Source organism: Phascolarctos cinereus, unplaced genomic scaffold (assembly GCF_003287225.1).
Source record: "Phascolarctos cinereus isolate Bilbo 61053 unplaced genomic scaffold, phaCin_HiC Scaffold_4;HRSCAF=312, whole genome shotgun sequence".
Taxonomy (NCBI): domain Eukaryota; kingdom Metazoa; phylum Chordata; class Mammalia; order Diprotodontia; family Phascolarctidae; genus Phascolarctos; species Phascolarctos cinereus.
The window spans coordinates 63,550,737-63,575,235 of NW_027555847.1; the positions used below are offsets into that span (position 1 = coordinate 63,550,737).

The 24,499-nt window shown below is 41.0% G+C and overlaps 1 protein-coding gene across 1 annotated transcript in view; it reads right to left on the bottom strand.

Moving 5' to 3' along the window:
- Positions 1-4,956: 4,956 nt before the first annotated feature.
- The window catches only part of LOC110204964 (IQ motif and SEC7 domain-containing protein 3-like), a 318,964-nt gene continuing 299,421 nt past the window's right edge, over positions 4,957-24,499 (bottom strand). The window contains exon 3 of the mRNA XM_020981242.2: positions 4,957-5,726. Within this exon, the coding sequence (XP_020836901.1) occupies positions 5,627-5,726 (100 nt within the window). The 3' untranslated portion in view covers positions 4,957-5,626. The remainder of the gene's footprint in view (positions 5,727-24,499) is intronic.

Genomic DNA, 24,499 nt, shown 5'->3' on the forward strand with positions numbered 1-24,499 from the left:
GGTTGAGTTAGATGGTCAGTAAGTAACCCTTTCTCCAAATTCTGAAGCAATTCTGGGATGAGGAGCACAACAGCTTCAGGAACACTCCAGGCATCCTAATTTGACCAATCTGTATCTGAACTCCAAGGAGAAAAGTCTCTGATCATTTCCAGGGTTTAACATACCTCACCACTGACTCCATCCTCCCCCTTTCCCTTTATTAATTTTCCCTTGGTGAGATGTGCTAAATATGATTGCAGGGTAACTTGGGGGCATGGTTGAAATTCACTGCTTGCTCCATTTTTAATAAAGACCATTCTGAGTCACAAAAATTAATTTCCCTTAGGACCAAAATTACACGTCAAATAATATACACACTGAGCAAATAATTAAGATAAAATCTAGTTAAAAGACTTTCCATGAGTTGATTTTCTGATAGCAGAGCCTGACAGAACTGTCTTCAAAAGTTATTATGATGCTGTAATGAACATAAATGTTCAATCGGTGAGAAAGAATCAGTTTTTAATATTTGTTTTCCATCATATTTTACATAAGGCCTACCAATGACAACTATTGGAAAGCCTTCCTGTTTTATCTCTTAATAAAGTGATACTCCTGCTGTTCACATTTGGTTTTTGCAATTACTTACATTTCACTTGTTTTTATTTTAGTTGTATAATTCTTGAAAGAGACAGTAGTGTCAAGTCCCATGTGTTCTAGGCACCACTTCCCATTTGGGAGAAGGGCCATTTAATTCCTGCAGCTTCTAAAGGAGGCTGAGTCAAACCCACCTTTGATGATGCAGTTTGCCCATGTCATGCCCTGCCCTGCTCTGACCCTGACAACCTGGGATCTGGACACTGACTTGAACTTTGATTTCAGCTCTGGTTCTAAGTCACCTGTTTATTCCTGGCTGATCTTAAATAACCCAACAGATACATGTGGGTGCTCCTGGCCAACCAGACACACTTCCTCTTCTCAGCTTTTCTTTCTGTCCAGGGATCTCTCTTCAGAACCTTTCACAACAAGTTACCCAGTTGCTTCCTTCTGGAAGTAGTTTCAGGGTTGCCTTCTTCCTGAGATGAACTGTTAGTGGTTCACTCTTCACCTCCTCCCCCAAACTCCATTGGATTTGCTTCCTATGTACTTTGTATCTACTTTCTGTGTACATATTGTTTCCCCCATAAAATGTAAGCTCCTTGAAGGCAGGAACTGTTTTATTCTAGTCTTCATTTCCCATTGTGTAACAAAGTATCTAGAAAATATTATGCTCTCAATGAAGACTTGTTTGTCAATTGGATTGACTGTAACAAAGTAGTCTGGATTCAGAACGAGGGGAACTTTGATTCAAGTTTTAGTCCTGATCCTTACTATCTCTGCGACCTCAGGAAAGTGATTTAACTTCTGTGAACTTCTGTTGCCTCATCTATAAAAAGGCTTAACCAGACTTGTTCATTGATCCATCTCTAAATTCTAGGAACCCACCTCCCTTCCTGACTTCTGATGTCCTGTGCTCTGACAGCTGCTACACATTTCTCTCTAGCTCCTTCCTGACCTCCAGAACTCATGGCACCATGTCTAGCTTTACTGCAAGTTATCAGTAGCAGTTGCTTGGAATTGACATTGAGAAGGTCGCATTTAAATGGGAAAGGGTATGAATCACTGGCATTTCCAGTTTTAATAACCCGGTGCCATATTCCCCTCATGACCCCTCCCCCCTCTGGTGCAGCTATTGCTATGAAATAACAACCCATTTAATATGGCAGTCTGTGCTTCCAAGTACCCAATTCAAAATGCTTTCAGCACAAAAACATGTAATCAGAAGTAGCATACCTGCAGGGTGATAGAGGCTTTAATGAAGAGGCATGTGAGTCTTTAACACTTCTCTGCTATTGGAAGCCAAGCACAGAACTTCAATTTTTAAATAAACTGGACATTCTTTAAAGAACTTTAAATGTAGGCTCTTGAATTTCAGTTCAAAGAGACTGGCCGAGGGATAGTGAACAAAGGCTGGAGAAATAACTGAGGGCCACCCACCCAACTGAATACACATCCATGATGGTTAACCTGGAGTTCTTCTGTCAATCCTCAAGAGATAAAGGGTGAAGAAAAGCTTCTCGTAATTAATAAAAATTCTCATGGTCTCCTTTCACAGAAAATAGAAGGAAAACCCCAATGTTTTGGTTAAACAGGATGTGGTGATAGAAAACCCCCTACCAGATATAGTGTCAAGAGACCTAGGTCCTAATTCTAGTGTGGCCACTAGCTGTGACTAGTCATTTCCATTTTCAATGCCTCTTCTCTTCTATAACATGAGAGGGTCGGCCCATGAAATCTCTGACATCCCTTCCAGCTCTAAAATGATTCTACTAAATGGACTGTTATTTTGTGGCAATAGCTGCACCACAGGAGGCAGATAGATGGAACGTGGTACTGGCCAATGGGAGCTAGTGATGCTAGCAATTTATACCTTTTTTACATTTAAATGTAATCTTCTCAATATCAATCCCAAGTGAATATTGCTAGTGACTTGTAGCAAAGCTGTACGGGGTGCCCTCGATACGAGAGGACAGGAGACAGGTAAGATTATGTTGGGGAGACAGTCTGCGTACAGTGGAAAGAACACTGTTTTTGGAGTCAGAAGGCCTGAATAAAAATTCCATCTCTGATACTTAGTGTATGTGTGAGCTTGAGCAGGCCACGTAGCTTCTCAGGTTCTCAGTGTCCTCATCTGTAAAATGAGGGTGTTGGCCTAGAACATTTCTGACTCTCTTCCAGCATTAAATCTAGGATCCTATGATTCAGCAATTGTATTCAGCAAACACTTAAGCTCCTATTATGTATAGGGACAAAGAATAAAAAGTTGAACTCTGACAGAGTTCCCTCAAGGAACTTACAAATGAATGACACAGATTTGACACGTATATGAAATACTATAATATGATGTTAGAAAGTAATCGTGAAGGGATAGGGGCTAGATCTGTGATTTTATTCACATAGTGAACTCCCTGGATGAGGAAATCCCCTGGATCAATGCAGGTCGGTACCTGCTCTACCACAAAGTCTTAAATAGTTGCCCATAGCAATAAGAGGACAAGTGCCCAGGGTTTCATAACTAGTATATGCCAGAGATAGGACTTAAACCCGGGCTTTAGTCAAACTGAGACCTGTTAAAGACCTTAGCTTGAAAAGGCCAAGGTCTCCCACTGCATCCTGGGCCATCTCCAGTCGTCTTAATCTTTATGTGGCCACTGGACCCAGATGGCTCAGGAGGAGAAAGTGAGGCTGGTGACTTTGCACAGCCCTCCCTCACTTACATCCAATTCACTTGCACTTAATGGCATCACCTCCTTGATGCCATGATGCTCTTCGAGAACAAAGGACAAACAACAGGAACAATCCTGGTCCATGGTTGACTCTTTCTCTCCACTATCCCACCCTGCCTCTCATGAACAAGAGGTCCCAACAAAATGTACCGAGAAATTCAAGGAATAAGGGAGCTCTTATAAAATCACAGAATTTCAGAGGTGAAAATAGACTTACAGAATCATTTAATAACACCCGTATTTAAGCAAAAATATTCTCTACAACATGGCTTCTAAGTGGTCAGTCAGAAGGTTAATACTCCAGTGATAAGGAACTCCCCACTGCTTGAGGCTGTTCATTCTGCAGTTCTGTTAGGCTATTCCTTAGTGGGGACAGTGGGGTGACTGAAGTTAGGAGGATAGTCTTCCCAAGTGCAAATCTGGCCTCAGACAATAGTTGTGTGACCCTGTGCAAGTCACTTAACCCTGTTTGCCTCAGTTCCTCATCTGTAAAAAAAAAAAAGACCTGGAAAAGGAAATAGCAAACCACTCCAGTATCTCTGCCAAGAAAACCCCAAAAGGGATCATGAAGAGTTGGTCATGGCTGAAATGAATGGACAACAACTGCAATATTCCTTAGAGCGAACTTTTCAGCTCTTTTTTTTCCTGCCTCTGAAATCAATACCTTTTGCTCCTAGCTCCACTCTCTATGGCTAGGCAGAAAAAGTCTATTTTCTTTTCTATGAGACAGCCCTTTAAAAACTTGAAGATCACATTCCCAGTTAAGCCTTTTCTTCCCTAGGCTAACCAGCTGCAGTCCCTTCAGTTCAGCTGAAGCATGGGGAGCTTCCCCACCCCCACTCCCCAGTTTCCTCATTAGCCTGGTAATCCTTGTTGGGACAAGCTCCGGCTTATCCATGTCCTTCCTAATATGAGATGCTGAGAAGTGAACTCATTAATCCAGATGTGTAGCCAGGGTAGCAGAATTTTCAAAAGCCTATAATCTCATGCATTTCCAGTATTTCACTTCTATGAATGCAATTTAAGATTGTATCAATGCTTTTGGCTGCCACATCATGGCACTGTCAATCAGACAATAAACATGTATTAAGCACCTACCAGGCTCTGTGCTGGTGACACAAAGACTCGCACAGAGTTTAAAATTTGCTAAAATTTCCAGGTGTTATTCACATGAACTATTATCTAACCATTTTCCCCAACTTAGTACATGTACAATTGATTTATTTTTTGGGGGGAACTAAGAGAAGGAATTTACATTTATTCTTTTAAATTTTCATTTTATAAATGACAAATATGGAGAATTTGGAGAAACTTAGGAAGATGTGAATGAACTGATACAGAATAAAACAATCAGACCCAAAAGAAAAATAGACACAACAATTACAATGATGTGAATGAGATGATTGCTAAAAGGAAGCCAAAGTAACTGGAAAACCAATGACTTTCCTGGGGAACAGTTAATGAAACATACCTACATCTTCATGTCAAAGAGAGGAATAACTGGAGAAAAATGTCATATCAGGTGTTTTTGCTTAATTGCTTTTATTCACTATACAAGGAAGGGTTCAATCTGGAGGGTGGGGAGGATTTTTTTCCCCTCTCTCCCAGAAAAATATTGTACTATAAAGAAAAAAGGCATCAGTAAGACACATTAAATTTTAAAATTTCATTTTATTAGATTGGATCTATTGTAACCAGTCTATCAAAATCTTCTGGGATTCTATAACAGCTAATTTTTTTTTCATCCAATATATTACCTTATAACCCTTTCTAGTTCTGTGCTGTGTGAAAATGCATTAAGCTCACCACCTAGGGCTTCTTCAAAGTTGTCAATAAAACTGTTGACAGACAAGAGCCAAGGACAGAATCCTTGGACTCTTCACTAGAGATATTTTTCCAACTTGACATCGATTCATCATTAATCACCACTCTTGTCTTCAACTGCTTCTCGATGCACTTGTTAGCGGATCACTTAGCTCAAAGAGCTACAGTTTGTCCACAAGAATATCAGGAGAAGCTCTGTCAGTTTCTTCACTATAATCTAGGCATACCATGTCTGTGGCATTCTATCATCTATCAGTCTAGTGACCCTGTCATAAAGGAAATGAGCTTGATCTGGCTTGACTCCATTTTGATGAAACCATTCTGGCTTGTAGTGATCATTGCTTCCAGCTATCCTTTTAATAATGCATCCCAGAATTTTGTCAGGAATGATAGTGTCGGTAGCCTAGAGGTGAAGAATCTGCCTCCTTCCTCTTTTGGAAAATCTGGATGTTTGGTTGTCTCTGGTTTGGACCTTTCCTGTTTCTTTTCTAAAGCTGCTACCATTTCCAGATGGGGTGATTGGTACATGAAGTCGTTCTTGTAGGAAGTAGAATCGTGGGGTGGAGATTACTCTTTCCTTTACTGAAGTGTGAGCTCCTGAAAGGAAGGCATATATGAGAAATGGGCTTCTTGCCCCCCAGAGAGCCAAAGGTAGGAAAAAGGAAGAGGAGAAAGAGACAGAGTCAGAGAGATGGGAGAGAAATGACAGCCAGGACCTGACCTTCACCTACTGTGTGTCCGGTCCAGTACTGAGAAGAAACAATACTCTTTACAATCCTTCCTAATCCCAGCGCTGAAGAAAGACAGGAAAGAGCAAGAAAGAAAAATGATGGGGAACCAGGAAGCTGCCAGGCCACTATATCTAACTCCAACTGCTTTCTCTTGGTCGAACTGCTGCTAATTTTTGAATATTGTTTCAAGAATGCTTTTCAAGGTACTGAGGCAGCTACATCCCATGACAACGCTAGCCTTTTGGATGTTCAGGGGGTGATACTTTGCTCTAGGGTTGCCAAGGCAGCAGACACGCTTCTAGCTGTGGTTTCCAGCCTGAGAAGCAATGGCTGCAGACTTCCAAACTGCAGACTTTGAGCCTCCTGGGCTTGTTGCTAACACCCCCTCTCTCTCCCCTAGGTTATTGTTGGTACACTGGTGCAGATGGTGCCCCATTTCCTTTTGCAGGAGGACTACTATGTTTCATTGACTGTAAGGCAGTGTCTTGCAGTTTGGAAACTGGGTGATGAGCATGCTTACTACTTGAAATTTAAGTCTTTGTTGTTTACCTTTTACCATAATGCATGTACTTTTTTACCACTGGGATTTCACGTGATTAATTCTGGCTTGTTACGGGGAGATTTAGACTATGAGGGCTCATGAGCAATGTCATGTAGACCCAAACAAATTGTAAGAAACCTGAAAATAATGCTGGAAAATTTCAGAAGCAAGATTTTTCACAAGGGGAGATGGTTGAAGAGTCCATTCCAGGAATTGGTCTGCTTGAGCCAGTGCATGAAGAAAGGAACATAAGAATAGGGGTTGGAGAGTAGTTCCATTTATGGCTGGACTATACAGTGCATGAAATAAGAACTGGGTTCAAACTCAACCTCAGACACTAGCTGTGTTACCCTGGGCAAGTCATTTAATCTGTTTACTGCAGTTTCTTCATCTGTAAAATAAGGATAAATAATAGCACCTATCCCCCAGAGTTGTCCGGAGGATCAAATGAGATAATGCTTATAAAGCACTTAGCACACGGTAAGCACTATATAAATGCTAGCTATTATTATAATTATTAAGTGAACAGGAATGGTATTTGTCTCATGTTAATACCAAAAACCTAGGATGTAGGTTTACTTTTGTCTTCCTAACACCAAAATTCTTTTAAAAATCTGTTGGTATTTTTTGTCCTTATATCACCTTTCCATCCCAATATATCCATTAGCCTCCCCTGTCTAGAGAGCCACTCCTTGTAAAAAAAAAGAAAATAGAAAAGGAAGGGGGAAAAGGCAGTTTAGCGAAACTAACCAATACACCAAGTCTAGCAGTAGCTGCAATACTCCACACTCACAGTCCACCATCACTGCAAAAGAAGGGAGGGAGTCTTATTTTCTCAACTCTTCTTTGGGAGGAAAAAGCGTGATCATTATAATCATATATCATTCAATTTTATTTTGCTTTTGTTGTTTTTGTTTCCATATAGATAACTGTCATCATTCTACATATTATTTTACTGGTTCTATTTATTTCATTTTGTATCATTTCACGTGTCTTCTCATAACTTTCTAAATTCTTTAAGTTAGCAGTTGTGTTTTTTTTACAGTGCTTTAATTCTGTTATAAATGGGCAGTTGCTTTGTTTTTAGTTCTCTTCTACTTCAAAAAGCATAGTTATATTAATATTTTGGTGTATGTGGGAATCTTCCTTTCAATCTTTGACTTTCTTCGGGTATGTACCTAGCAGTGATATCTCTGGCTCAAAGAGTATGGCTATAACAATCACATCCTTAGCATAATTCTAAATTGCTTTCCAAAATGGTTGGACCAATTCATAGCTCTACCAATAGATAACACCAGCATTCTAATGGAATCTATTGAGCTCACTTTGCCTTTTAATTAAACTTGTAACCATTCTAAAACCTTGCCATACCCATGCCGTTTTTAAATCAGTCAGTTGAACAGTGCCCTAGTCCTGTGTGCTTTACTAGAAATAGAAAATATAAATTTAGCCTTAAAAATCTGATATTGTCTGTGAAGGTTCCAGTCATTTCTGAGCTACAATGAGGTTGGTCTTTTTCTAATTATAGATTGCTGATTAGATGAAGAGGCAATATGGTGTAGTGGATAGAGTACTTGACCAGGAATAAAGAAAACCCGAGTTAAAATCCTGCTCGTAACTCTCACTAAATGCATGAATCTGGGCAAGACACTTCTTCATAATTCTTCGGGCAATTCCCTAGGACTTACTAACTAAGGTATAGCCGAACTGCAATTGCCTGTCTCTGCTGTGCTTCTGTGTAGTTGTGTGAACTTGGTTCTCTCTGAGCTTAGGATGCCTGTCTACAAAAGGAGGAGGGGCTGAGATTAGATTAAGTCAAACATTCCTTCCAACTTCGATGTTGCTAAGGGGGTTCCCACACTGGACCTTGATCAACTTGCCTTCTTCAAGCATTCCTGGGAAGAAAAGGCCTGGTGAATCAAAGTTTTGGGGAGGATTGATATTCTTTTCAGAGTTTTAGGATAATGTGGAAGGCATCATAGCATAACTAGGAGGGCAGGAAAAGAGCATGCATGTTCATTTAGTACATAGACGTCTCCTCTCACACAAAGGTTATGTGGAGGTCCCCTTTTAAATGTCAATGGCATCATAACCAAGGCTGATATTGACATTGGTTCTTGCAATTTTGTGGATTCAGAGTGAGCCATTGCAGGGTGAGAGAAGAGTCAGGGCAGGCCAGATTCTTGAGACAGCAGGTATTGGATGGTTTTCAGTCCTTGGCTACTTTCTTTCCTGTATATGTTGTGTCCTACTAGGGAGCTATCCAAGTCAGGGAGGCAATCAGCAGGGTATATGCACTGTGTGTTTCTCTAAGGGGGGTGGGAGTGGGCTGCTACATCTGAGGCTTTGCTCTTGTGTTTCTTGGGGTTTTAGGCCCAGTTGACAGAATTGGCTAGCTGGGCTGGGCTGATTCTGTGTTGTTAAGGTCAGTGGAAGCTCAGTACTTGACAGCATGTCTTCCCTTCATGGCCTCCCTGGTAGGGGCTGGTTCCATGACACAAGATTCTTGGTGATCTCAGTAGGCCACTTACTCAATTTCTTATGCCTGAGAACGACTATACCCAAACCATGCTAGAAAGAGAATTCTTTCTTTCTTCACTATTTCTGTTAAGTTGTTCTAGTGCAAGGGTTGTTCTAATGCAAGGGTTCTTCGCCTAGGGTCCCTGGATAGATTTCAGGGGACCTGTGAACATAAATGGGGAAAAATGGCATCTTTATTATACTCACCTTTTGTTTCCTTTGTAATCTTATGTATGCATTTACAAATATTATTTTGAGGAATCCACAAGCTTTCCCAGACTGCCAAAGGAGGCCTAGGACACAAAAAGGGTTAAGCACCCCTGCTCTAATGTGTGACGCCATCTTCCTGTGGCTCTAGCCCCATTTCTTTTTTCGTGACTGCCTAATGATCATTCCTTTGGTAGAGGAGTTTTTTGGAAAGGGCATACAAAAGAAAACATCAATTACAGGCTGGCATATGGTGCCAATGAGCGCCATCCTGACAGCTCCAGGTCTTTCTGGGATCCTTCTTTGGATGGCCTGGAGAATCAGGAGATTCCCATCAGCACAGGGGCTGGTGGTATTGGCAGGCATGGCAGAGGTGGGGAATTGCCACTGTGGTATTCACGATGCTTTGATGTAACATTTAACTATCATGATGCAGTTATCAAAGAAAGCCCTTAGCAGCAAAGGGAGGTGGGAGGCCATTGGGATGCCTGTTGTTGCTTGAGGAAATGCCCCTGGCCTTCTTCAGTATGTTCCTTTATTACCTTGTAAACTGTCTCTCTCTTCCCACCCCTACCCCCAGGCTTCCAGAGAGGCTGAAACTTCAGAGCCTCCCCTCCACCCAGTAGAATCATGCAAACACAGAGCACCCCTGAGATTGGTTACAGGCTCTGATGGAGGAGTGATTGGCATTCCTGAAATTACAGTGACAGGGATGCTCTGGGCACAATTTGCCGAGTGAAGTTCCACATCTTCTAAGCTCTCTTCATATTCAGCCTGCCAACTGTGGCACACTTAGGTCCGTCCCACACCATTAAGCACCAGGTGGCTGCATGCTCATAGGCTAATGACTTTCCTAGATTTCGAGAGGTGGGGGGGGCACATTCTGTGCAATGGGGCTCTAGTAATTAACAAGGACTGACATCTGCCACGTGAGAATCTTATCTGATGTACTCACTCAGTGTTCACTGCAAGCACAGATTTTAATTTAAAAGAAATCTGTAAATCAAATGCAGAGCTCTCTTGTTCCCAATCTGGGATTTCTCCTCGGCACTCAGCATGGTTAATTCACAGTTGCCTTCTTCCCAGTGGCCCACTGCAGAAAGGCCATGCTAAAAGCTCACAAAGATTTGGATTTTGCTCCTAGGAGTTTTTTTTTTTAAGGCAAGCTTGATTGAAACTTTGGATCAGCTAAGCAAAGTACACTGTGTGTGAGAATCTAAGGGAGCTCACCTGGAAAGATCTCTGTGGTGACTAAGATCTGGACAAAGACAGAAACGCCTAGTGAGAGATGTCTCAGAGTCAATCCACATTGTTCAGGAAGCAAAGTGAATGGATTTGATGAGACTGGCCATGGCAGTGTCCCTACCTTTGCACATGACCACATGATCTAAAGATGAGCAATATCAGAGTTGGAAGGAACATTGGAGTTCTTCTAATCTCAGCTCCTCATTTTGAACATGAGGCATTCAAGGCCCAGAGAGAGCCAAGTTCACACAACTACATAGAAGCACAGCAGAGCTAGGATTCAGATTTCATCTACATCATGAAAATCAATAGTTTTTGTAAATAAATTCCTATTTTCCCCATTGACTTTACATTATATTTTCAGAACTATTTAATCTTCATTCCCGATTGATTTTCAATTGGCTTCACTTGAAATCTCTTCTCCTCCCAACCCAGTCGCTCTGACAAATAACTCATGATCTGTAAATCCAAAATGAATGCAGTAAGGGAGCTTACTATTTAAAGGAACCCTCTCCTGAATCCTTCTGTAAATCAGAGTCCTTACATAATGGGAACAATCCCCTGATTCATCTCTTTGGTAGGTTCAGAGACAGAAATCTTGATTAACTTGGATTTTTTTTCTGCTTTCCACTCTTAGGAGATGGGGCTGATTAAAACAATGGATGAATGATCTCATAGGGGAGGAGGGAGTAGAGGGTTTGACTTCAGCCATTGAGATGAAAACACTCCAAGGAAAAAATGTCATGTATGGTAAACTTTGGTGGGGCCAATTAGGGACCCAAAGTCTGTGGAAAGAGCTGACAAGCCTTAAAAATCAAAGAAAGTACTGACTTGAACTGAGATTCCTGCTATACTGTCACTCACTCAGTCAATAAATAGGCACAGAGCCCTGAATCCTGTGCTGGGCATTGAAAGGAAGTTCAGAGAAAGAGATACAGTCTCTACCACCATCTAGTTTAGTCAGTGAGGAGCTACCCAATACACGGCAGGTCTTTCCTCTACTTCTTTGAAAATGCCTTGGGTACCAATGCCACACTGGAATGCTCCGTCTGGTATTTGTTGTTGTTCTTCAGTCACATCTGACTCTTTGTTACTCCATTATGGGGTTTTCTTGGCAAAGATACTGGAGTGGTTTGTCATTTCCTTCTCCAGTGGATTAAGGCAAACAGAGCTTAAGCGACTTGTCCAGGGCCACACAGATAATGTGTCTGGGTCAAATTTGAACTCAGGTCTTGCTAACTCTAGGCCCAGTGTTCTATGCACAGAGCCATCTAGTTGCCATCTGTTATCCCTAACCCTAATTGCCTAACTTCTCCACGTCCCATTCAAATCGTATTTTCTAGTTGGTGCATGAACTCTGATGGTGAGAGTGTGAAATCTGGAGCTGGAAGACCTGGATTCAAATACTACCTCAGAGACATACCCACTATTTGCTCATGAGAAAGTCACTTATCATTTCTGAGCCTTGGTTTTCTCATTTGTAAAATGTGGAAGACAACAGTGATTAGCTCTAAGGATTCTTATTGTGAAGATCAAGTGAGGTATGTATATAAAATGCTTTACAAACATTGAAACATTATATAAATGTAAATTATTATTAATGATGAATTTTAAGTTGTTCCTTTCATGCCAATAATTGTTGGTAGTATGCTGGAAGCCTGCTCAGCATTCACCATGCAGCTCTCCACCTTTCACTGACAACTTTAATTCTTCAGAGATTGTGATATTTCATGATTCAAAGCCAAACAACATCTCTGGAGAACACTGGTGTTAATTTGCATTTATTTTATTCTTGCTCACTTGCGTACATGTTCATCATTCCTTTCTTAGTTCATAGATCTAGAGGAGGAGAGCTAAGAAGCTTACATCATCCAGCTCTATTCATTCTACAGATGAGGAAACAGAAGGCCATGGAGGTTAAATGAATTGGCCAACATCAAACAGGTAGTAAGTGTTAGAGATGGGATTTGATTCCAGGTCTTCTGAGGCCAGTACTAGTTCTCTTTCCATTGTATTACACTGATCTGTATCTGTCAGTAAAATATAGGATTTTTGAGGGGAGGGCCTCCACTTTTGACTAACATGGTAAGCTATGGCATGGTTAAACAACAAACGTAGGACAGAAGGAAGGAGCCAATTAGGATCTTCTCAGTGGGATGTGACACACAATGTAGCCTTTGAGTATGTGACCGTCAGATAGGGAGAATCCTCTTGAGGAGTGTAAAGACCACTGCTGGCTGACTTCTCAAACATGATGAAAACCATACCTCCAGGCACCTGCAAATGGTCTCACTATACCTGTCTTTGTAGGGGAATGGGAAGACTGTTAGAATCTGTGTTTATCACATATCTTTGTTTCACTACCTAAGAGTTATGTCCTTTGTACTTCAGGCAAACAACCATCTGCTTATGTACCTAGACTCCAAGTACTTAACTTGTGCCAGATCTGAACCCTAATATAGTTTTATACTTTTATGTCCCTGGCTGCTGGCACACTACCTTGTACATCATAGACATTCATAAATGCATATGGTATTGAATTGGATTTTATAAAGGAAAGCAGGTAGGCATATGGGTTGGTAGATGCTAATGTTTACTTGGTTACTTTAAACCATCATCATCATTATCATCACCATCGTCATCAGTGTTGCGTTATGTTCTGGAAAGAGTGCATTTAATGTTTCTGCTTTTCTGAATTTGTTTATGAGGTTTTTATGCCCTAATACATGGTCAGTTTTTGTGAAGGTGTTGTAGAGAGCTAATAAAAATGTATACTCCTTTCTATTTCCATTCCATATTCTCCAGAGGTCTATCATATTTAATTTTTTCTAAGATTCTATTCATCTTCTTGGTGTCTTTCATATTTATTTTATGTTTGGACTTACTTAGTTCTGACAGGGGAAAGCTGAGGTCTTCACTAGTACAGTTTTACTGTCTATTTCCTCCTGTGGTTCATTTCACTTTTCCTTTAAAGATTTGGATGCTATGCTATTTGGTGTATAAATATGTTAAGATTGATATTACTTCACTGTCTATGGTATCTTTTAAGCAAAATGTAGTTTCCCTGATAACCTCTTTTAATTAGATTTTTTTTTTGCTTTTTCTTTGTCTGAAATCATGATTGCTACCCCCATCTTTTTTAATTCAGCTGAAACATAATAGATTCTGCTCCAGCATGATTATTAGTGTTGAATAAACATTAAATGAATCAATAGACAGCATCTGATGCAAATATCTATAATGCCAGGCTACTGAGTAGAATTTCTCAGGGATAGCAGTCCATTGCTACCACCTCCTTTGATCTATTCAAAAGGGATTCAGAAAAGTAAGCGATTCATTCCGTAGACTTATACTGGAAGAAACAATATTTAAAGGTCATAGGGTCAGAGCTGGGCTTAGAACTCATAATTTCTCAATTGCCCTAGACCATGGTTTAGTGCAGTGACACTCACCATCCTTTCTGCTACTATGATTTCCTCTTTGACAAAGTGTAATCACTTTCAATAATATGACTCTAACCTCCCTCTATTGCACCATTCTAGGCAAAAAAACCATCAGCGTTTCTCCATCACCAGAGTCCATCAAATGCAAGCTGTGATTTGAAAGAGAATTGGGATTTTAAAGATTAAAGTGAAAAATTCTACTAGTGTTTTGGACGTTCATTTGCTATCCTCCTACAGCATGTAGTTTTGGAGGAAATGGAAGATATCGAGTCTGGAAGCTACTGCATTGTGAAAAGTACCTCCCTAAACTACCTTGAATCACTGTTGAGAATGGAGAAGCGATCTCTCCTCATAAGGAGAGCTCAGGGGAATAGAGATTGAAGTTCTACTCTGAGGCAAGGAAATGTTAAATGTTTCTCTTTTCAGTAGCTAGATATGAAAATTTTAAATTGAGGTCTTTTTAGTGAAAAAACTGGCACATCTCAGATCAATTTCAAGCATGGTCATTCAGGCATCAGACAGCTGGTTTGATCAACTAGGTCAATCCCATTAGCTCTTGTTCTGGAATTTGTATTCGCTATCACAATCGGAGTGTGTGTGTGTGTGTGTGTGTGCGCGTGTGTGTGTGTGAGAGAGCGAGAGAGAGCGAGAGAGCGAAAGAGCGAGAGTGAGAGAGAGAGAGAGAGAGAGAGAGAGAGAGAGAGCGCGAGCGAGCACTGAGTTGACTGTTCCCTCTTGCTCTCTAAATCACTGGATATCTGCTTTGAAACAGTCCAGAATTTTTAGCCCGGTATTCAAAAGACTTGAATAATTTGGCCCCTACTTATTTTGGCCTACATTCCACAATCCAGTCAAATGGACTTTTCTGTTCTTCCCATAAAGCACTTCACTTTCCCATCTCTCTGTCTTTGTACTGGCCATCCCCCTACCTGGAATGCACTTACCTCTACCTCAGTGAACCCTTATCTTTCTTCAAGATGCAGCTCAAGGATCCCCTTCTACATAAAGCCTTTTTCGATCTCCTCAAATGGGACCCTCCTTATCTATTAATTCTTTTAAAATATATTTTATGTAATCTATTCTTTTTATATGTATTAAGTATATATACATATCTGTGAATATATACATACATATACATATATGTGTTTTCCCTCCCCCATTAGAATGTAAGCTCTTTGAGAGCAGGGATTATTTCATTCTTTGTCTTTGTCTCCCTGGCACCTACCACAATGCCTGGCACATAGTAGGTGCTTTAAGAAACATTTCTTGATTGACTGCTTTTTAATCTTTTCTCAGGTTACTCCTTTTTGTGTACTCTATGTACCAGTTAAATTGGAGTGCCCACCACTCCCAGGCTTTCCCATCTTTGAACTTTCTCTTGGGCCATTCCTATGCCTAAAGCTCTACCTGTTGACAGCTCTAATGCCACTGATTCCACTCCATTCTGCTAATATTTAAGAGCTTATTTTGTGGATGGTGCTAGAGATACAAAGATGAGAAGAAGTTTTTAATAAAATGGAGAAGGCAGTATAATAAAGTGGGAAGAATACTAGAACTGGAGACAAGTTAGTATTCTGGGACTGCCACATAGTATCTGGACAGCTCTTAGCCTCAACACAATCCTAACTTGAGTAAAATTACAATGTTGGACTAGATGACCTTTCAGTTCTCAATCTGTGATCCTAAAATCCTAATGTGGAAAAAGAAATGTATACAGATGGATGGTTATCACATGTATGGATAGTTATACGTATATAGATAGATAATTATGAAACAGGGAATGAGGTAAGGATCTAGAAAATGCTACAAGAAATTTGAGAAAGGAGATCACATTCATTAGGGGAATTAAGGAGAGTGGGATCAGGGAAAGCTTCCTGAAGAGGATGGCACCTGAATTTGTCCTTAGAGGAGAGACATCAATAGACAGAGATGGAAATAGGATGTCCCATTCCAACAGAGGAGATGGAATATGCAGAGACAGGGTGATTAAGATGAGAATGGGTGGTTGAGAACTGTCCAGTTTTGCTGGGATGTAGAACAGATGAAGGGAAGTCCTAGAAAGAGATAAGGCTAGAAAGGTAGGTTGTAATCAGATTATGGTGAGCCTTTAATGTCAGGTTCTGGAATTAATATTTTACTTAATATTTGTTACACTCGGTGGGGGTGCAACATGTACTGAGGAGTATACAAAGAAGATTTCTTGGGAAGCAGTGTGAAGGATGTATTAAATATGAACTGGAAGTATGAAAAGGAATTAGGAGGCTCTTTCAGCAGTATAGGTGAGGAGAAATGTGGGCATGTTCATAGGCTGAAAGAAAAGCGCCAGTAGAGATGGAGAGATTGAAAATACATGAGAAAGAGGGGGAGATGATCGATGATGTGAGGTCCTGCAGGAAGTAGGAGTGAATGGGAGCAGGCTGACACAGCTAGGTGACAAAATGGACCTGGAGTCAGGAAGATCTGAATTCAAATCCAGCCTCAGACATTTACTGGCTGTGTGACATTGGGCAAATCACTTAACTTCTGTCTGTTTCCACAACTGTAAAATGGGGATAATTATAGCACTTACCCCTTGTGAGTGCTGAATGAAATCTATTTGTAAAGTGCTTAGTGTAGTCCCTGGATCATATAAATCTGGTTTTAAAACCGGTGCCTGGCACGATATAAATGCTAACGATCTATTATTATTATTATTGTTGTTGTTGTTGTTGTTGTTGTTAATAGAATTAGCTTCATTGGAATAGCAGAGACACAGAAGAGGATAATGTGGAAGGCACTGGTGAATGGGGCTGCTTTGGCACGGAGGAGGGCCATCCTTCTCTCTGAGACTGGAGGGAAATGAGTGTTTTAAGAGGAATGGAGAAGGGAAGTTAAGACAATTTATGTACAGTAGTCCCCTTCTGCTCATTAATGGAGGAGGAGATCATTTGCTGAGAGTGAGAGAAGAGGGGCAGAGCTGAGGGGGGGAGCTTGAGGCAAGAAGAGATTTGAAGCATCCACTGCAGGGAATGTGATAGAAAATCAATATGCAATGAATAAAAAGATTGCTGCACAGAGGCAAGGGCATGCTTAAGATTAGGTAGCATCCATTTGTAATGGATCTAGTTAGTATCATTTTGTGATTTCTTCTGGCAGCTCTGAAGTAGAAGCAGAACAGGTAGGTGTAGAAGTTAGCCAAGACTGAGGATGAGAAGAGCATGAAGGGCAAGAGGACAAGGGGTTCAGGAATGGAGGACAGGGCATCACTGACATGACTTACCATTAGGTCAAAACTTGGTAGGAAAGCAAGTGAAATTTTTTCTCTCCCCAGATGGAAGGGATTCTGCCCTGATATAACCACATAGTAAGTTATGATTTTCTTATATACTTCTCATTCTAACTCCTTTGCTATTTATTTATGTGCTTTTAAAATTTTTTTCTACTAGATTTTAAGCTTACTGAGGCAGGGGCCAGGTCTTATTTATTTTCACTCGTCTGACATCAACAATGGAACTCTATATGCAGTAGCTACTTTAAAAATGCTATCAAATGAATAAATGAATTCATTAACAAGGGAGGGAAGGAAGGAAGAAAAGAAAAAAGTAAAGAAGGAAGGAAGGAAAGAAAGGGAAGGAAGGAGAGAAGGAAGGGAAGGATGAAGGAAGGAAAGAAGGGAGAGAGGAAAGAAAGGAAGGGTGGAAGAAAAAGCAAAGAAAGAAGGAAGGATGGAAAGAAGGAAGGGAGGGAGGGAAAGAAGAGAATAAAGGAGGGAAGGAAAGACAGAAAGAAAGAGAGGAGTGAGAGAAGGAGAGAGGGAGAAAGAAATAAAAGATAGTCAGGGATGATGGGCTGGTAAAAACAAGAGGTATCAGAAATACCTTTGTTTTGAAGGATAAGAGGTTGGATTCTTAGGAGGTCTGAAGCCTAGGTTGCTGCAGGCTTCTGAATTGCATTAACTAAGAGGTAGAGGCCATGTCTACAGATATCCTGCATAGTGGTTACACTCCAAAAGTCTGTCTCACCAAATTATAAATATTCACCATTTTCAATCAGCATGAGTTTACATGGGAAAATGTTGGCTATGCAAAAAGTACATTGAATGAATACACATTTCCCTGATGCTGGGTCTCTCCAGGCCAGGGTTACCTTTGTAAAGTATCTGTGTTCCAGGCTGTTGCACATGGCTTTATTTACTAGTGAGTAAGAGTAGCTAGCAGGATTATTTTGCATCTTGAAAATCAGATTCTATAATAAAATACCATTTAAGTCCAGGACCAAAATATTTTGAATAGAGACAGGCAGGGTTTGAAAACTAGTTCAAGGTTATTTATGATATTTGATGGTTGTTGGCATGTTTAAATACAATACAATTGGAGAATTTTATCTTTAAAAATTTCCCCTCAAAATACATTTAATTTCCAATAGGTAGAATATGGCTATTTTAGTACAATGGAGAAGAAGCCCTTTGTCCAGAAAGCATTCCCCACCTATGGAATGCCACCCATCCTTCAAGGCCCAACTCCAAGTGCTACCTCTTCCATTCAATCCAATTTAATTAGGCAAACATCTATGAAATACTCTGTGCAGTGCACAGACACAGCCCCAGCCTATGCCATAGTTAGATCATACTGTTAGTAAAGTGCCAGAAGTAGAATTTGAACTCGGATCTTCTGGCTCCCCTAGGATAGGTTGTGAGATCCATGAGTGCCAAAGTTGGATCCTTTCTTTGTATCTTCCATGGAAAACACTGAGTACAGTGTTTTCAATTTATTTATTTATTTATAATTAATTAATTTTTTTGGGGGTAATTGGGGTTAAGTGACTTGCCCAGGGTCATGCAGCTAGTAAGTGTCAAGTGTTTGGTCTGAGACTGGGTTTAAACTCGGGTCCTCCTGACTTCAGCGCCGATGCTCTATCCACTGTGCAACCTAGCTGCCCCCCCCCTAGTGTTTTCAATTTAGCAGCTAGCCTGCAAACACTTTTTTGAATGAATGAATGGATGGATGGATGAAATGAGTGAGTCTAGATGTCCCATTTGCTTGGATACTATCTTTGGCCTTCCCTAAGTCACAGGGCTCCTGATTATGTGGGCCACCCTTCTCATAGCCTCAGTTAATCTTTAGAACGTGAACCTGTATTATTTAGTTTTGGCCAGTCAGTCCAGTCCCAGAGATCCCATTGAAGTCTTAGACTCCAGCGTTCCTCTCTAGTAATCAAATAAAATCATGTTCGTAATGTGCTTTATAAACCTTAAAGAGCTATAAAAATGTCACTGCACCTGAAGAAGCTTTAGTGGCACTCTGTGGCCTCTAAAATAAAGCACAAATACTTCTTTCTGGCCCTTTAATACCTTTCATAATCTGGCTCAGACCCATCTTTCCATCTTGGCCATTCCGCCTCTTCATGTACTCTAACTTATAGCCAGATTGGCACACTTGCCGTTCCCTATACATGACATTCATTTCCTGACCTGATGCCTTGAATGGGCTGTCCTCCATGTTTATGATGCTCACCCTCCTCATCTTAGTCTCTTAGAATTCTCTGCTCCCTTCAAGGCTTAGTTCAAGTATTTCCTCCTACAAAAGGCCTTTTCTGATCCCCCCAGTTAATAAAACCCCTTTCCCAAATTATTTTGTACATATTTTGTATTTACTTATTTCTACATGTTTCAAAGAAGTAGAGTGTAAGCTCCTTGAGGGCGGTGGAATTGCTTTATCTATTTATCTTTGTATTTTCAGTGCCTGGTGTATAAGTCTGGTGCTTAATAAATGTTTGATGAATTGTGTCAGAGACTGGCCATAGGGCTTTCATTGGGAGGCAAGGAGGGTAACCTGGTCTGTAATTGCCACAGAAACCAGCAGAGGGCCGCCTAATCTCAAGTGAGCAGGATTCATAGATTTCTCGAATTGAGTTCTAGAAGGGATCTTGGAGATTATCTGGTCAGGGGATCCTAGGATTTCAGAGCTGGAAGGGACCTCAGTGATCATTCAGTACAATGCTTGACCTCAAAGTTCCTCCTTTCATAAATGAAGATGCTGAGGCCCAGAGAGGTTGAATAATTTGCCTAAGAACATACATCTAATAGGCGGCAGAACCAGAATGCAGACCCAGGTCCTCTGATTCCAGACCTGGTGATCTTCCTACTGAACCTGGAGCTCTCAGCAGGGCCAATTAGGGAAAGGCCAGCCTGGATGAGGAAAGTACATTAGCTCAATCCTGGACACCTGAGCAAGTTACAGAGGACTGGGAAACAAAGGTATTAGATTGAAGGGGCAGACAATGGATGGACATGGTCAACTGAGAAGACCCTCCAATAATTAGGACAAAAGAGGAGCTTGGGTCACTCTCACAGCTGCTGGGAGACATGGAGAGGGACTTGTGGGTTCCTTTGGATGGGGTACCCTTCCAATTCCTACAATGTAAAGAATGCCAATGGAAGTTATGAAAGCTATATAGCATCCTCCAGAGGGCCATGAAGACTTTCTAATTTAGTCTCTGAAGCTCCCTTTCATAAAGAGTATCATACGGAGCAGCTAGGTGGTGCAGTGGATAGAGCACCAGCCCTGGATTCAGGAGGACCTGAGTTCAAATCTGACCTCAGACACATAACACTTACTAGGTGTGTGACCTTGGGCAAGTCACAAACAAAAATAAATAAATAAAGAGTATCATAGAGAATGAGTTGTTCAGAGATACACTAGCAGGGGCCGATATGCATCTACCTGTGGGGTTTTCCAACTACATCAAAACAGAATTCTTAGCTCCGAGAAGATTGTGTTTGACAAACCCTGGTCTTGGAATCAGTGTAAAGCCTTGACGTGATCTCCATGCTTTTTTTTTTTTAAATTTCCAGCACCCCTGAGGAGTGATGAATTATTAGATCATTTAACTTGAAGCAAATAAACTGCACATGGGAGTTTACAAGGTTGAAATACAATGTAAACCATGAAGTTTAAGACTGCAGTGGCTAATTTAAACTCAATAGCTCCTCTCACCATCAAAGAGAGTTAAATTCAGCAAACATTTTTTCTAGGCAGATCGTTTTGTTTTTAAAGACAAAAGTGATCATCAAATTTAGAGGGAAAAGAAGGCAGGAAAGAACAAGGGTATGCAAATGTCACTGAGGAAAGTTGTCATGCAATGCCTCACCATTCATTCATTCAATAGATATGTACTAAGTGCCTGCTACATACATAATGTCTAATGCTAGACCCTGAAGGGCAGGCAGTAATAAATAAGGCTCAGTGCCCTGGCGTTAAGGACTTTATGGTCTGCTAGAGACGATAGAATGCATAGATGAATAACTGGAACCAGATTCCTTCCAATACACCCTTCATTCAGCTGCCAAACTCACATTCCTAAACCAGAGCTCTGAACATTCATTCCACTGCTCAAGAAGCTTCAATGGTTCTCTCTTGTCTCCAGGATTAAATATAAGCTCCTATGTCTGTCATTTAAAGCCCTTTATAGTCTGGCTCCAAACAGATTTTCAAGTTGGATTTTACAATTTTCCTTCATCATGTACTCTGCATCCCAGTCAAACTGCTCTCCATGTCTGTGTCCTGTATACAACCATCCATCTCCCACCCCCCATGCCTTTGCATGGGCTTTCCCCCATGCTTATGATGTCCTTCTTCCTTTCCTCCACTTCTTGGAGTCCTTTGGTCCTTTCAAGGCTCAGCTCAAGTGCCCTCTCTTGCAGACACTCTTTCCTGACCATCTCCTCCTAGCTGTTAATGCTATACTCTACCCCAAATTACTTAGTATATGTTTTCAGTTTTCTTACCTGTGTACATATTGTAGTCCCTTCTTCTCCACCCCCAAATCCTCCATGATGTAAGCTGCTTGAGGCCAGGGACTAGTTATACCTTCCTCATTTTGACTTTCTCCATTGCAGTTTCAATATATCACTGGTAGGCATAGCAATTAAATGTGAATTTTGGGGGAGTTTTGCAGAAGCTACAGATGACATGTGAAGGCCAGAAGATGACACAGAGCCTCTGACCAAATACTTAACCCAAATTTTGCAGTAAGATATTGTAAGCACCCTATAAAAGAAAAGGAAAAAATTCAGACTTCTTCAGAGGGAGGGCCAAAAAATTTTAGGCAGATTTTCCAGATTGTGGGGAGGCGCTGTGCTCCTAACCCCAGCGATATGGAAGGGATAACTGTATTTTCCTTTTGTCTTCGCATCTTCATTGCCAAGTACAGTGGGGTGGCTCATAGTAGATCCTTAATAAATAAATGGCTTTTGAATGAATGAATGAGCAGAATATAAAAAGTGAGGGTTATCAGGTGAACTGCCTTAGTGTGGCTGTGGTATTCATGAAATATTAAAAGAACTAGGGGAAGGCTTCCATGAATTGGTAAACTCACCGTGAGGGATTTATGGAAAGACATACCAGGAAGAAGTGGCCAGAGTGAGAAGGTATAGATGAGTTGTGACCTATGTCTGAGGAAAGAGTGTATGCATGTTCACAGACCCAGTAGAATACTGAGATCAGGCAGTGCCTAAGAAGGCCAAACAATGTGCTGTGAGAGTAGATGAGGGGGATTTTGGAGTGGGGAGACCTGGGTTCAAATCTCTGTTCTCCCACTTACTAGTTGTGTCATCTTGGTTAAGTCACATACCCTTTCTGAAACAGTTTTCTCAATAGTAAAATGAGGACAACAATCCTAGTGTTACCTACTTCCTAGCTTGTTAGGAAGATCAAATGAGATACTTTTTGCTTGTGCTTCTAAGTGCCAGCTACTGTTGTTACTGTTACTGTTGTTATTGTTGTTGTAACTTCTAACTAGGAGGAAGAGAGGAAGCTTCATGGAGGGGGTGGTCCTCTACCTCCCCAACTCCAAGGACAACAGTGACTCCTCAAGGGAGGGCAGACATCCTGCTGCATGGGCTTTATCAGCTGCGCTGCATTCAGTAATTGGTTAGGGAGGCAAGGAGTCTTCATCTCAAGAGGGAAGGCTGGCCCTACCTTCCAGGCTCCAGGTCCTTTCTCTTAACTTCAAAGCTTCAGACTCTGACCTCTACAGCCTAATCACCAAGAAATGGCAGGCAGGCCGTGAGGTTAGAAAGCAAAATGACTACAATTCAAATTCCACAAGTATTTATTGGGCTCTAGACGTGTGTGTGTGTGTGTGTGTGTGTGTGTGTGTGTGTGTGTGTGTGTGTGTGTGTGTAACACTTTGTAAGAAAATCACAGGATTCAGAGCCACAAGGGAGTTTGCAGGTCATTTAGTCCAAATGACTCAGTTTACCAAGGGGAAAATCGAGGCTTTGGGGAGTGAGTGACTTGTCCTTACATGACCATAAAGGTAGAACAGCAACTAGGTCTCAAGTCTCCTGACTCCTGGTCCAGGGTAATTTCTACCATACCATGCAGACTCATGTTAAATAGCAGGGATTGGGACTTAGTTTCCTCATCTGTAAAATGGGGATAATAATAGCAACAACCTCCCAGGATTATTATAAGGATTGAATGAGCTATGTGTAAAGTGCTTTGCAAGCTTTAAAATGCCATACAAATAATACTAATAGTACTTAACTTTTATATAGCACTTACTGTGTGCTAGTCACTGTGCTAAGCACTTTACAATTACTATTTCCTTTCATTCTCACAACAACCCAAGGTAATATTATTATCCCCATTTTACAGACAAGGAAACTGAGGCAAGCAAGGGATAAGTGACTTTCCCAGGGTCACACATTATTATCTACCACAGTCTAACCCCCATACCTAATTGTCAGCATAAGTCTGTCAAACAACTCCCACTCTAACCGGGGAGATAATATTAACGATTGTGAAATGAATCATTTGTTCTTGTTCAGTCATGTCTGACTCTTCATGACCCCATTTGGGGTTTTGTTGACAAAGATAGTGGGGTGGTTTGCCATTTCCTTCTCCAGCTTATTTTTACAGATGACGAAACTGAGACAAATAGGTTTCAGTGACTTGCCCAGGGTCACACAGCTAGTAAGCGTCTGAGGCCGTATTTGAACTCAGGTCTTCCTGATTCCAGGGCTGATGCTCTATCTACTGCACCATCTGACTGCCTGGAAATGAATTATACATAATAGGAAAAGGAACAAAAATTCAAAGGAGGGCTCACTGGGATGGACAATGGTCAGCACCAGCCTCCTAGCAGAGGGGAGGCTTGAACTGGGCCTTGAAGGATGAGCAGAATTTGAATAAGGCAGGAAGAGGGGTTGGAAATAGCCTGAGCAAAGGTCACATTGAGCATAGATCATGAAAGGGACAGTGAAGAGACTGGCCTGACAAGAGTTAACTTTGGTTTTGGGGCATTGCAGTAGATGACATCCTCCAGGCATAAAGGAAAAGATCGGGGAGAGGCTAGAATGCCAGGAAGAGGCATTGAACTTGAGACATTGGGGAGCTACCATGGGTTCTATAGCAGAGGAATGACCTTTGTTCTGAAAGGAACATAGTCCATTGATGCCACACTCAGAAGTGCAGAAACAAGGGTAGCATCATTCAATTCAATGAGCCCTTATGCATACATCAATATAATACAATAACATTTGTTAAGCACCTACTCCTATGCTTAGCTTTCCTCCTTACATCCCTCGCAGCTAGGTAGTGCCAAATAATCAGTCAATGAGCATTCATTAAGCACAACTGAGAGCATTTATTAAACATCTATTGTATAGAGTAGTATTGTACTACAGTATATATAGTACTA